General features: G+C 45.0%; 1 protein-coding gene across 1 annotated transcript in view; it reads right to left on the bottom strand.

The window, feature by feature from the left end:
- Positions 1-60: 60 nt before the first annotated feature.
- The window catches only part of mcamb (melanoma cell adhesion molecule b), a 31,323-nt gene continuing 19,190 nt past the window's right edge, over positions 61-12,193 (bottom strand). The window contains exons 2-18 of the mRNA XM_079731644.1: positions 11,349-11,473; positions 10,456-10,693; positions 10,286-10,356; positions 9,752-9,839; positions 9,171-9,350; positions 8,557-8,684; positions 7,767-7,899; positions 7,269-7,384; positions 6,703-6,844; positions 5,919-6,046; positions 5,585-5,720; positions 5,185-5,226; positions 4,834-4,875; positions 3,729-3,761; positions 3,079-3,202; positions 2,685-2,793; positions 61-1,950 (exon numbers count right to left, since the gene is read on the bottom strand). Coding sequence (XP_079587770.1) covers positions 1,948-1,950; positions 2,685-2,793; positions 3,079-3,202; positions 3,729-3,761; positions 4,834-4,875; positions 5,185-5,226; positions 5,585-5,720; positions 5,919-6,046; positions 6,703-6,844; positions 7,269-7,384; positions 7,767-7,899; positions 8,557-8,684; positions 9,171-9,350; positions 9,752-9,839; positions 10,286-10,356; positions 10,456-10,693; positions 11,349-11,473 — 1,838 coding nt within the window. The 3' untranslated portion in view covers positions 61-1,947. The remainder of the gene's footprint in view (positions 1,951-2,684; positions 2,794-3,078; positions 3,203-3,728; positions 3,762-4,833; positions 4,876-5,184; positions 5,227-5,584; positions 5,721-5,918; positions 6,047-6,702; positions 6,845-7,268; positions 7,385-7,766; positions 7,900-8,556; positions 8,685-9,170; positions 9,351-9,751; positions 9,840-10,285; positions 10,357-10,455; positions 10,694-11,348; positions 11,474-12,193) is intronic.

Genomic DNA, 12,193 nt, shown 5'->3' with positions numbered 1-12,193 from the left:
GAAAGCATATGATTGATGGAGAATGAAAATTCAACTCATGAATTTATTAACTACACCAATGCAGTACAGTAGATAACACAACAGGATACAGAACAATAAAACAACCGGACATGTGTGACTGTCTTAAGTCAGTCTGGTAGTTTCTTTGTAAAGTAGTACTTATTTGGCACAGTCTTGCATACTGAGTTTACAACAAGTAGCTGTATGTTATTTAATTTTGGGAAAGTCACTTGTTGCTTTAAATTAAGTGTTTATTTGTATTTATGTTCAGAATTGATTATACAGTCATTTTTTTTACTTAACAAATCGGACACAAAAGAAGTCTTAAGTAATACATGACATTTATTTGAGAAAGTTCTAATTGTGTTATTATTCCTTTGGTGGAATGTGAGGCACTTTTTCTAATCTGAGTTTGACTGCTCAGATTATTCCTGATGGCTATATTGCTAGCCTACATATAGATAACTTGTTACTAGTGATAGTCAGTGACAGCAGTCACAAATACGTGTCCACATGCCAAAATTCATTCCATCGTAATTTCAGCTCTCACCATAACAAAAATACTAGGTATAATCATTATGCACTTCTGAAAAGATCAGATCAAAGCATAGAAAATTACATTTTTCAGTCAATCAACGAATTAATTGAACTATAATATAAAATTGACCAATGATCTCATATACATACATCACCCTTAAAAATGACTACGATCTACTGCTTTAAATTCACTTCAAACATTTCACTATAAGGACCAAACAAGTTTCACATTAAAATTGAATAACACAATCAGAAAACAAAAACAAACTCTAGATCAGTGCACTGGACAGTGAATGTTACATTTGTTCCTCTAACTAATATGATAAAACAAGGTGTTCGATGTTAACTGGGTAAGCCTAAAACTCCAAAGATAAGAAACACATTCAATTAAAGACAATCTTCAAACTCGGCATTATCAAATCTACACAAATATAAAAAAAGAATGATAAACCATGTAAAAATAGGCTATAGATATGAAGCCGTCCATGACATGAAACGAACACACAGGAACCCCTCAATGTGTCATTAAGAGACGGATCAGAGTTAGCCATTGTGCAGATTGATTTGCGATTGTGATAGACAAGGAAAATAAAATAATGAATGACACGGAAAAGAAATGTAAGGATCCATGAGGGCACTTTTCAGAGTCAAATTGCAGGGATTTTTCTTTGGTGTGATAAATGCGGCTGAAAGCGCTATCACATTATACAACCCATGATATTCAGTGTACAGACTCGAAGCACAGCACACATCCATCGCAAGAATTTAGCAATAAAGACGAAGGGGCTACAAATAACTAAACATAAAATTAAAATAATAACACTCTGACTGTTCTTATTGGGTTATTTTCTTTAAATAAAGAAATATGTACATACAAAGCCCATAATATATACACTCAACAAAGAGCAGTTTTTCAGCCTGTTCCTTATTGTTTGTGATTTGCCTGAGGTGGCATTCGTTTTTTTTATAGAAGAGAACCCTAACCCTAACCCCTGACCTCCTGGTAAGCTAGGTGATAGTCAATCTTCCTCTGGGCTCTGGTGTGAACGAGGAGTGAAGACATGGGTTTGTCCTGGTTGAAAGTAATGGCAGTGCTTTGTTTTGTCTTTGGTAGAATTACGCCCGAGCGCTAAAGTGGCACTTCAGAAAAGTATCCGAGCCAACGGGATGCTTTTTTGGAGTTCCACAATTTAGTGTCTCTGTTCTTGTCGCACCTCTTCGGGGAATATTAACTGGTATCCAAAAAAAAATAAGCCTTTTCTCCTCCATTAGACTTGATGAAGATAGGATCTCTGAGCGCAAGATGGGATGTAGAGGAGGGAGAGAAAAGCTGGGAGTGTGGGGAGGGGCAGCAAATCCCCTCCCCGTGGTCTTCCTCACTGCTGCACCTCCAGATATTCCATATACATGTTACTGTAAAGAGAGAGGGAAGGATGTGTTAGAGAGTAAGGCCGGCTCGTTTGACTATGCATTAATCGTGTGCTGCCCTGGTATAGACCTAGGTAGTCCTGCCCCCTGTGATGATGAAGAGCTGGTTCAACATATTCCAAAAGATTGTATGGAGTCTATGGACTAAAATCAGATTTTTCTTATATTCAGGCAGCTGCACATTCAAACAACACAAAGTTGCAGTCAGCATTTTAGTGCTTACTGAATTATAATGTAATAATGCTGTAAGGTTTTGGTCCCTATTGCAATCACAGGAAAAACAAGGAGTCAGGATCATTTTCATAAAAAATCGAACATGTGCTTAGGGGAGGGTTACCGTAGACTGTACAGGCTAGTGTAGTGCTAGCCGTAGCTGTCTGACCGCCGTGGGTAGTGTAGTCCCACGTTTCATGAAAGGCGGTAAATAAACATTCCAAGTTCATATGTAAATAATGTCATAAAAAAAACACAATGTGGCTTTTTCCACTCATAACAAAGTTATCTATAATAATAAGATATTAGTTACTTTCATCTATAATATTATTGTGTTTTATTGACTTCATCAGCTGAAATTCGAATATTTTTCCACAGGGCTTTTGGCATATCGACCAATCAGGATCCAGCATTCAAAGTTGCTGCGGTACATAGATAGGTAACGTGTAGGAGGTGGATCAGGTGGTTTAGGGGGACCAGGTGGGTGGGTGGGTGGGAGTCTTTACCTGCTCGCCAGGCTTCTTGTCCCCGTTCACCGCCAGCAGCACAGCCTCCTCTGTGTTGTCGCTCTTCATCTCCACCACGATGTTGTCCCTGCTCGTCTTCTCCTTGGTGCTGCAGGGGCACACACACACACACACACACACACACACACACACACACACACACACACACACACACACACACACACACACACACACACATACACAGCTCAATACCGTATCCTCAACAGACATGGATAAATGATATGATTCTTGAAAATATCTCTCCTCGGCACATTAGGAAAAGAGAAAGAAAACAGTGTTTTTTCCATGAAGACATATGTGTGTGCGTGGGTGTGGGACTCTAACAAGAATCACCGTGAACCACTATATGTATCCTCCACCCTGTGAGACTTACAGGTCCTGCTTGCCGGAGCGGCCGCAGATCTTTCCCTTCTTGTAGAGGAAGTAGAGCACGCTGCCCAGGACGGCCAGCAGCAGCAGGCAGAGGATGAGAACCGCAATGATCACACCACTGGTCCCTGGTGGAGGGAAAGCATATCAAAGCCAAGGAGGGTTATTCACTGTGTTGGGAAAGAAGCTGGGGAAATAGGAAGCTTAAGGAGGATGGAGAAGACATAGCGGTCTGAAAGGAAGGTACAGGATGTTGTGGTTTTTGAAGGCAGACGTGTGACTGAGCGTGGAGAGCGTGGCTGATGGAAAGAGTGTGGAGCAAGCATCATTCCGGTGATCTAGTGATCCGTTGACCAATAGATCATTGCATTGCATTTCCTATGCAATACAGCACAGGTATATAGACTCTGCTGCAGGGAGGCCTGACATTCCCAACAGCCTAGTCGCAAATATATCAACATGCACAGTGATGAATTGATGAAGCAGGTAATGCACAATCCATAGCAACGTGCATCAACAACACTGTAGCCCGGAGGAGGCAGATGATAGAAAGGATTCCTGCAGTCAACAGAAAATAAACAGGAAGGGGTAGTGAGGTGCTGTTGCCATTCACAAGAGCAAGAAGGAGCAGATTTAGGTGCGCCCCATACAAACCGCTTGTGATTTTCTCTGCGCTGTCTGTTTGGACTGTGAAAAACCATACATACAGTTATCAACCGACCCTGGGTTGGCTGGACCTAATTCAAACAGGTGCCTTCAACCAAAGCCTCAATAAAGCTGATCAATTTCTGATTTAAGAGATTCATATCTGCACTACATGCTAATTATTCTGCTAGCTACAAGCAGAGTGAGTTATGTGGAGGACCAGAGAAGGCCTTGCAGGCCTATTTAATCTCATTTGACTGGAGTTTAGCAGGACACAACAACAAGGCAGACAGAGATTTCCTCTGAGAATCTGACATCAGACGTAGGACAGAGAAAAAGAGAGCAAGAGAGAGAGAGAGAGAGAGAGAGAGAGATGGATAGACAGTGAGAAGGAAGGAGGGAGAAAGATGGAAAGAGAGATGGATAGATGTGGGGATTGAGGGAGAGAGAGCGAGAGAGAGATGGAAAGATATGGGGAGAGAGAGAGAGAGAGAGAGAGAGAGCGAGAGAGAGAGAGAGAGAGCACATAAAGCAGCAGTCATAATGGGAGTCAGGAGACTTGCCGTAAGTGCATTTTGAATATCAGCTGCCTTCTTGAGTTCCACTAATATGTTTCTGTGTGGTGTTCTCTGCATATGTGTGCGTGCGCAATTATTGTGTGTCAGTGTGTGTGGTTGTGTGTGTGTGTGTGTCAGTGTGTGTTTGTTCGTGTGTAAGTGTTTGTGTGTGTGAGTTTGTGTGTGTGTGTGTGTGTGTGTGTGTGTGTGTGTGTGTGTGTGTGTGTGTTTGTGTGTCAGTGATGTACAGTATGTCGGTATGTCAGGAAGTGCACACAAACTGTAATTCTAGAAGGTATATAATTCATGCCGTGACACGACTCCATTAGCATGTGAAAAACAACACCTAGATGCTGCACCAATTCAATACTTGATTCATGTTAATCCCAGGCAAAGAAATTATAATTTTTTAATAGAAAGTAGTCATTTTACTTAATAACAACCCCAGCCTGCTGTTGTTTTGCATCTTATTCAACCGATTAATAGAGTTAGACAAAGACACAAAAACAAAAGACCCAGGCCTCCAGCCAAGCGTGGACCTGGGACTCAGGTCTTACCTGTGGCTAGGGTGCTGGCGGGCGGATCGGTGGGTGGGATGACTGGACATAGTTAGGGGCACAGGGGGGTCAACACTTAGGGAGGGAGGGGTTGCACACTCAAACTTATACAACATCACCCATATGTGAACATGGTAAAGATATACATGAGAGGACTGGCTGCTGTGGTTTCTTTTTCCTGCTTTGCATCTTATTTGACCCATGAACAGACAAAGACAAAGACGCAGCAACAAAAATACCCACAACCACAGCCAAGCGTGAACCTTTGACCAAAAAATCTAAGGTTATTGTAAAAGGTAAATAAAGTGGTACTGGTTGTGGGTTGAGTGGAGCGAGGACTCTGGGTCTTACCTGTAGCTAGGGTGGTGGTGGGTGAAGCGGTGGGTGGGATGACTGGACATAGTTAGGGGCACAGGGGGGGTCAACACTTAGGGAGGGAGGAGTTGCACACTCAAACTTATACAACATGACTGACATGTTAACACGGTACAGATATACACAACAAGATGACACACATGACACAGGATAGGGCTGGGCCGTGGGGCAACGGGAGAGTAAAGGGGTCAGAGGTGTGAGGTAGAATCACACCTCGCACACGGCTACACAGAAACATACATAGACACATACATAGGCAGCACGGAGACACTTAACATGCGCACGTTGACACTTGTGACACATTTGCACAAACACTAAAATGCACCTACACACACATAAACACATGAACGGAGAAGTAGAGCGTGCAGGAACTCACTGGCTTTGATGGAGTACAGCGTCCCTACGTTGCCGTTTGCATTGGAGGCGTGGCAGGACACGTTCATGTCTGAGCTGACCTTGACGTTGACCCAGCTCAGAACCCAACCTTCCGTCACATTGGAATGAGAGTCGACCTGACATTCGAAAAAAACACAGAGAAACGGTTACTTCATCGCTTTAAGGTGACCCGTTCTTTTTAGAGATAGGGCTGACTAATTCGGGTTCATAGGGTTGAACTTCTCAGGAAATTTCTGATGCATATTTCTGTATTGATTGAGAAAACTGCTGGGGTCCTCAGGAGATGAAGCCCCGGGCGGGAGGTGAAGGCCTACCAGACTCCCTGCGGACCTCCAGGTGATGGTCGGCGTGGGGTTCCCCCTGGCCCTGCAGGTCAGGACCACCGTGCTCTCCAGAGCCTGCTCCAGGCTGGTGCTCTGCGGCTCACTGATCTCCGGTGAACCTTTGTGTACATGGATTTTTTAGGGCCTTAGCCGATGACGATACGGGCTGCTGATTTTCTTGAGCCGATATTTGGAGCCGATGCTTTTGCTCCCTCAATTAAAAAAAAAATCATAAAAATGACACAATGATGATGACATATGTCACAAGTCTCAATTTAAAAAAGGAACATCTATTGAACTGTCTGTCTGTAAATCATGCAGAAAGATAAATAAATAAATATATATATATAATCGGCAAACGCAAATAAAAAACGCAAATATCGGCCTGATATATCGTTCGTTCACTATTTCACATGTTGTCGTATGTTTAGCTACGTTAAAATCATTAATAGCCTGTTTTTGCATTTGACGTCAATGATAAAGAACGTGTCCGAATTTGCTTTGTAAGACCGTCCTGATCATGCAAGTTCACAATATGTTTCTCTGTCGTTGAATGCATCTTCCCACATCTTCAAATGATAGGACAGATCATCGAACGGGGGAGGAGTTTAAGTTCATGATGAAATAATAAGTGCCACTATGTGGCGTAAACAAATAAGTAAACAAATTGGCTGCGCCCATATATGGAAATCAATTGCAGCCGAGCTAAGACCAGAAGGATGTTCATTAGTGAAAATAAAGCTTTGAAATCCCTTCCACACGTGATGGAACTTACCCTCGACGATCAGCTGAAACGCGGCGCTGGTTTCCATGCCGACCAGCTGGGGAACCGTCACCATGCACTCATAGGTTCCAGCCATGTCGTAAACAACGTCCCTCAGTGACAGTATGTTGCCCGTGGCCACCTTCACTCCGTTCTACACACACACACACACACACACACACACACACACACACACACACACACACACACACACACACACACACACACACACACACACACACAAACACATAAAGCCATGGTCAGCTGAAATAGAACAACATCATGGTTTGAGTCTCTCCTATTCCGGTGGTGAGGATGCTTCCCTCCTAAGCACCGGCTTTGGGTTCATACCCCAATGTCTGCGCTCAACCTTTATGCCTCCTGGAGCAAGATGCCTACCCCCTACCAGCTCATTAATGCCATGTCTTATAAAAGCTGGTAAAAGAGTCTGCTGAATAGTAAATAGTATTTCATATATATTTGGCAGACTTTTGCCCAGCAGCAGTTTATTCAAAGATGGCTGATATGGCATAGAACATGAAACAATACAGAAGAAAGACGTATTTCTGCGGAAGGACCTTCATCCAGACGGTGTGTGTTTTGAGGGAAGAGAGGGCGTTGCAGCTCTGATTCAGATCAGCTCCCTGGGACAGCGTGAGGGTTTCTTCAGGAAACACTACCGCAGGCTCTAGATCTACGCACGCACAAACACACACACACACGCACGTACACACACACACAAACACAGGGACATACACAGACAAACGCACGTGCACACAAATGCACACACACGCACGCACACAAACACACACATTCACAAAAACACAAACCAAGAAAGATATTGGCCCAGTGGTAGAGATGCTCCAGAACACGATTAACATGGGACAGTTTTTGTTGTTTGATCGCTTGTATCCTAGAGAAGTATCATAGTATAGTCAACAGTAGTATACAGTCTGTGTTTGTGTGTTTGTGTGTGTGTGTGTGTGTGTGTGTGTGTGTGTGTGTGTGTGTGTGTGTTTGTATGTGTATGTGATTGTGTGTGTGTGTGTGTATGCGGGTGTGAGTGCGATCCTTACAGTTTACGAACAGCGTGGTGTTCCCCACCACCTCATTAAAGGTCTCTATATGCGTAGTGAAGCACTCGTACAGCCCACTGTCAAGGCGGCTCACGTTCCTCAGCTCCAACACGTTGTTGATAGTGATAAACTCCTTCAAATCCACCAACACAGAAAACACAATGTAACCAAGCACACACATCCTACGGAGGAGGGCATACAGACCCGGTGCTGACCTGTTGTCGTTTAGTACAGACGGGGTCTCTCGAGTGATAGGCTTGTGACCACGGAGTACGCTTGCTCGCTATTGCTGCTGTGTTCAAGTGTATTCAAGGTAGCCTTTACAGGCGGATGACAGGCAGATTGGACGGACCCAGATTTGCAGACAGTGATGCAGTGGTGCGGTTGTCATTTTACAGAAAACAACTCCCAGGTATCTTATGATATTATCATATGAAGATGAGTGCTCACAGGAATCATGAGCACGTGATCACCGATGCATCATTGGTACAATGGGGTTTGAACGTGTTTCAGAGCGTGTTCATCTATTCATGGACCATCCTGACCACCTGTTTCCAATGTGTATATATGTGAATGGATAACGGATAAATGGATCCATTCACTGTGTTCATTACATATATATACAATATATACATATTGAATGGTTGGTTAATGCTTCTTAGATGCTTTTGCATAACTTGATCTGTTTTTCAATCAAAATGTATCGATAACCACAGATAATCGATCAACGTAACAGGGGTCCGGGGCAGAAACGAAACATGACATAACAGGGCTCTCTATAACGGGGTACCTCTCTGAAGCGGAAGGTGAAGGGTGGCTGAGGATTTCCGTTGCCCAGACACTCCAACTCCACTGTGTCACCCTCTTTGATGTCCCTCTTGGGGGACTTCACCCACAGGTTGACCTCATCTGTGGGGTCTGAGATACAGAGGAGAGGTTCAAACGTTATCATTGAAGGCACGTTCAATCGTCATGAAGTCATTCATGACTTAAAATGCATTTAGTCTCAGAGATTGTTGTGAATCACTTCAAAGGGGAGAGTACGGCTTCATAAGGGGCCTGCAACATCAACATCAATGTCTATGTAGGAGAAGTTTAGGAACCCCTTGTTTCAGATGGAATTACAACTCTATGAGATTTGAAATATATATTCTAGGGCGTTCTAGAGAGTTGTAGAAGTTCTAATCCTCCCTCTTTTGACGTGTCATCCCCATGGTTACGACCCACGTCAACTTTGTGATACTTGTTTTCAGTATAACATTATGTTGAAGACAATTTAAGACTGATTTCCACATTATCAAAAAGAAAATGTAATTTTGCTTTCGCTGCCCCTTAAATAAGAGACCAACGGGTATATTTACAGGAGGAAAAGAAGGGTCTGATATCTGCATGAAGAGTACTCACAGCTGACCAGGATCTTGATTCTGTTAGACTCCAACATGCCGGATCCCCCTACGATCCGGTAGTTGACCTCACAGTAGAACTCAGAGTCTTTGTCCTCCTTCACCACTTTCAGGCTCAGCTCGCTCCTCACCGAAAACAACCCGCTGGAATCCATGAGCACTTGGGGCACGACAGACACCTCTGGCAGACACACACACACACAAACACACACACACACACACAAACACACACACACACACACACACACACACACACACACACACACACACACACACACACACACAAAGGGTCAGAAAGGGACTCACGCTGCATACTTGTATGGGCATGGGACGAATAATAACTTGAACTTGACCATGAGTTAAGATAAAAATATGTAAACAGCTCCAAAGATCAGGAAAGAGGAATATAAACAAAGGAAGGCCACTGGTTCAGTGTCCCCTTCAGAACCCCATAAGTGGACCTCCAAGGGGCTTCAGCAACGGGCACAGACCAAAATGCCTCTGGACGCGATTGGAGCGGCCTGCAACCAAACATAGAAACTAAACGGGTGACGCAGCACCGAAGTGCACATATGTTCTCACCATTAGGAACGTTGAACAGTGGTGTGTTGTCTTTATACCAGGTGATGTTTGGTCTGGGATAACCATTCCTCGTCTCACAGCTTCCAATCTGTACAGGAGAGCGAAGAGGAGGTGAGAGGAGAGGAGAGGAGAGGAGGAGAGGAGAGGAGAGGAGGGGAGGGGAGGGGAGAGGAGAGGAGAGGAGGGGAGAGGAGAGGAGAGGAGAGGAGAGGAGAGGAGAGGAGAGGAGAGGAAAGGACAGGAGAGGAGGGGAGAGGAGAGGAGGGCAGAGGAGAGGAGGGGACAGGAGGGGAGGGGAGAGGATGGGAGGGAAGGGGAGAGGAGAGGACGGGAGAGGAGAGGAGGGGAGAGGATAGGAGAGGAGAGGAGAGGAGAGGAGAGGAGGGGAGAGGAGAGGAGGGCAGAGGAGAGGAGGGGACAGGAGGGGAGGGGAGAGGAGGGGAGGGGAGGGGAGAGGAGAGGACGGGAGAGGAGAGGAGAGGAGGGGAGAGGAGAGGAGAGGAGAGGAGAGGAGGGGAGGGGAGGGGACCTTGCCTTGACTGGTTCCATGTTGACGAACCAGATTTCTTTGTCCACTCCCTCGATGGTTGGTTGGGCTGGCTTCTCTGTGGCCACAAAACAACAACAACAACAAAAACATTGTTTGTTCTCCATCCTCTCTATAAAACACCTAATCCAACACGCGGGTTGAACCCGGCCCTTACCGAACACCCTCAGCTGCGTCTTGCCCTCGTCGTTGCCGTCTGTCAGGCTCTTGACGAGGCAGATGAAGTCCACCTCGTCCCCCGGCCGGGTCTCCATGACTCGCAGGAAGACCTGGCCCGACCCTTGGGACGGCGTGACGTCCACCTTGATGCGGCCGGTGAACTGGCTGTTGGTTTCCTCGATGCGCATCGTGGGGTCCTGGACGTAGATCCTGTGTCGCTTGCCAGCTGGATCCAGCTGTTATCGTGCACAGAAGAATCCAATGAAGGGATGGAAGAGCAGAGAGACATGTTAAACACGGGCGTGAGTAAAGGGGGTGCAGCCCGACATGGACCCAGGGCTGGGGGAGCCACGGGAACAGGCCCTGTCCCTGTCCTATGGAACTAAAGTATGGCGGACCTGATATGATATATTTGGCTGATGGACCACTGTGACAAACTGTTTTGATTTCTTAAAGGCTGTCTTTCTTACTGTTAGTTTGCCCTTTTGACCTGTTGTAACATTCCTGCTGTTAGCTCGCTGTTCTGACCTGTTGTAACTTTCTTGCTGTTGGTTTGCCGTGCTAACCCTATTATAACTTTAACACTTTGATAAAATACAATCTGTACAGGCTATTGTTACTTAGTGTCTGTGTGTATGTGCATGTGTATGCGTTTGTGTGATTGGTTGCACAGAATCTACAATAAATAAATTCACCATTGATGTAACAAGTGTGTTTCTGTTTAGGGTTAGGGTTAGTGTTAGGTTAAGTTTTCAAGCTTAAAGAGTGATCAAAGTGTTATTTTAATAATATTTTCCTTTATTAATTAATGTATAATGTCAACACGGTTTCTGCTTTCTAAGTTGAGTCCACTTTAAAAAAAAGGATAAAAGGTTTGAATCTGAAACTCACATAAAACCACTCTATGATCAAGCCGCCGATGCCGACGTCTGTGGTGTAGAGACAGGGGATCTCCACGGCTGTGCCCAGTGTGCCTTCCACGCGATCCTCCATGTGCACCTTCACCTGGGCCTTGACTAGCCATGGACACAGAGATACACACACACACACACACAAACAGAACCTCAGTCTATTTAATCAATGTTTTTTGGAAACATCAATTCCCACAGCCACATAACCCGGATCTCCTTCAATGGTGGGTGGCGGGTGATCCTGGTTTGGAATGTGGCGCATAAACACGTGCTCTGAGCGGACATCCTCCAGCCCCTGGCGGCCCCCTTGACACACACCCCCGACGTGAGGCAGGCCAGGGGGACATGGAGGAAGAGGAGGAGAGAATAAAAGGAGAAGGGGAAGATGAAGGGACTGGTAATGAACGTGAAAGGGAGATAGAGGAAGAGAGAGGGATGCTATGGTAGGAATGAAAAGCCCACCCATGTCCACATTAATATGTTGCATTCCAGTTTCACACTCGCACACAGGAAGAAAGGCTCAATTTACAGACGACATAGAAGAGCCACTGTTCCCTCCTGCGAGTCTCTCCGAGGAATGACTGGTTTTCCCCCTCTACAGGGATGATGCAACCGACCATAGGGTTGGACGCCCAATCACATTTCAGCTTAATGTATCGTATCTGTGTGTGTGCATTTGCAAGTGTTCATGTTTGTTTTCTACTTTTTAGAAATGTGCTTATAGCTAGAAAAAACATAATACGTAAAGTAAACTTTAAAAAAAAACTTTAGAAACAAGGAGCCTCTGCCAACAAAATTGGATGGAAAACCACTCCCCACTTGTCT

The sequence above is a fragment of the Pollachius pollachius genome (assembly GCF_949987615.1).
Source record: "Pollachius pollachius genome assembly, chromosome: 3".
Taxonomy (NCBI): Eukaryota; Metazoa; Chordata; class Actinopteri; order Gadiformes; family Gadidae; genus Pollachius; species Pollachius pollachius.
The sequence above is the reverse complement of the archived record's forward strand: the minus strand, read 5'-3'. Positions and strand labels throughout refer to the sequence as shown.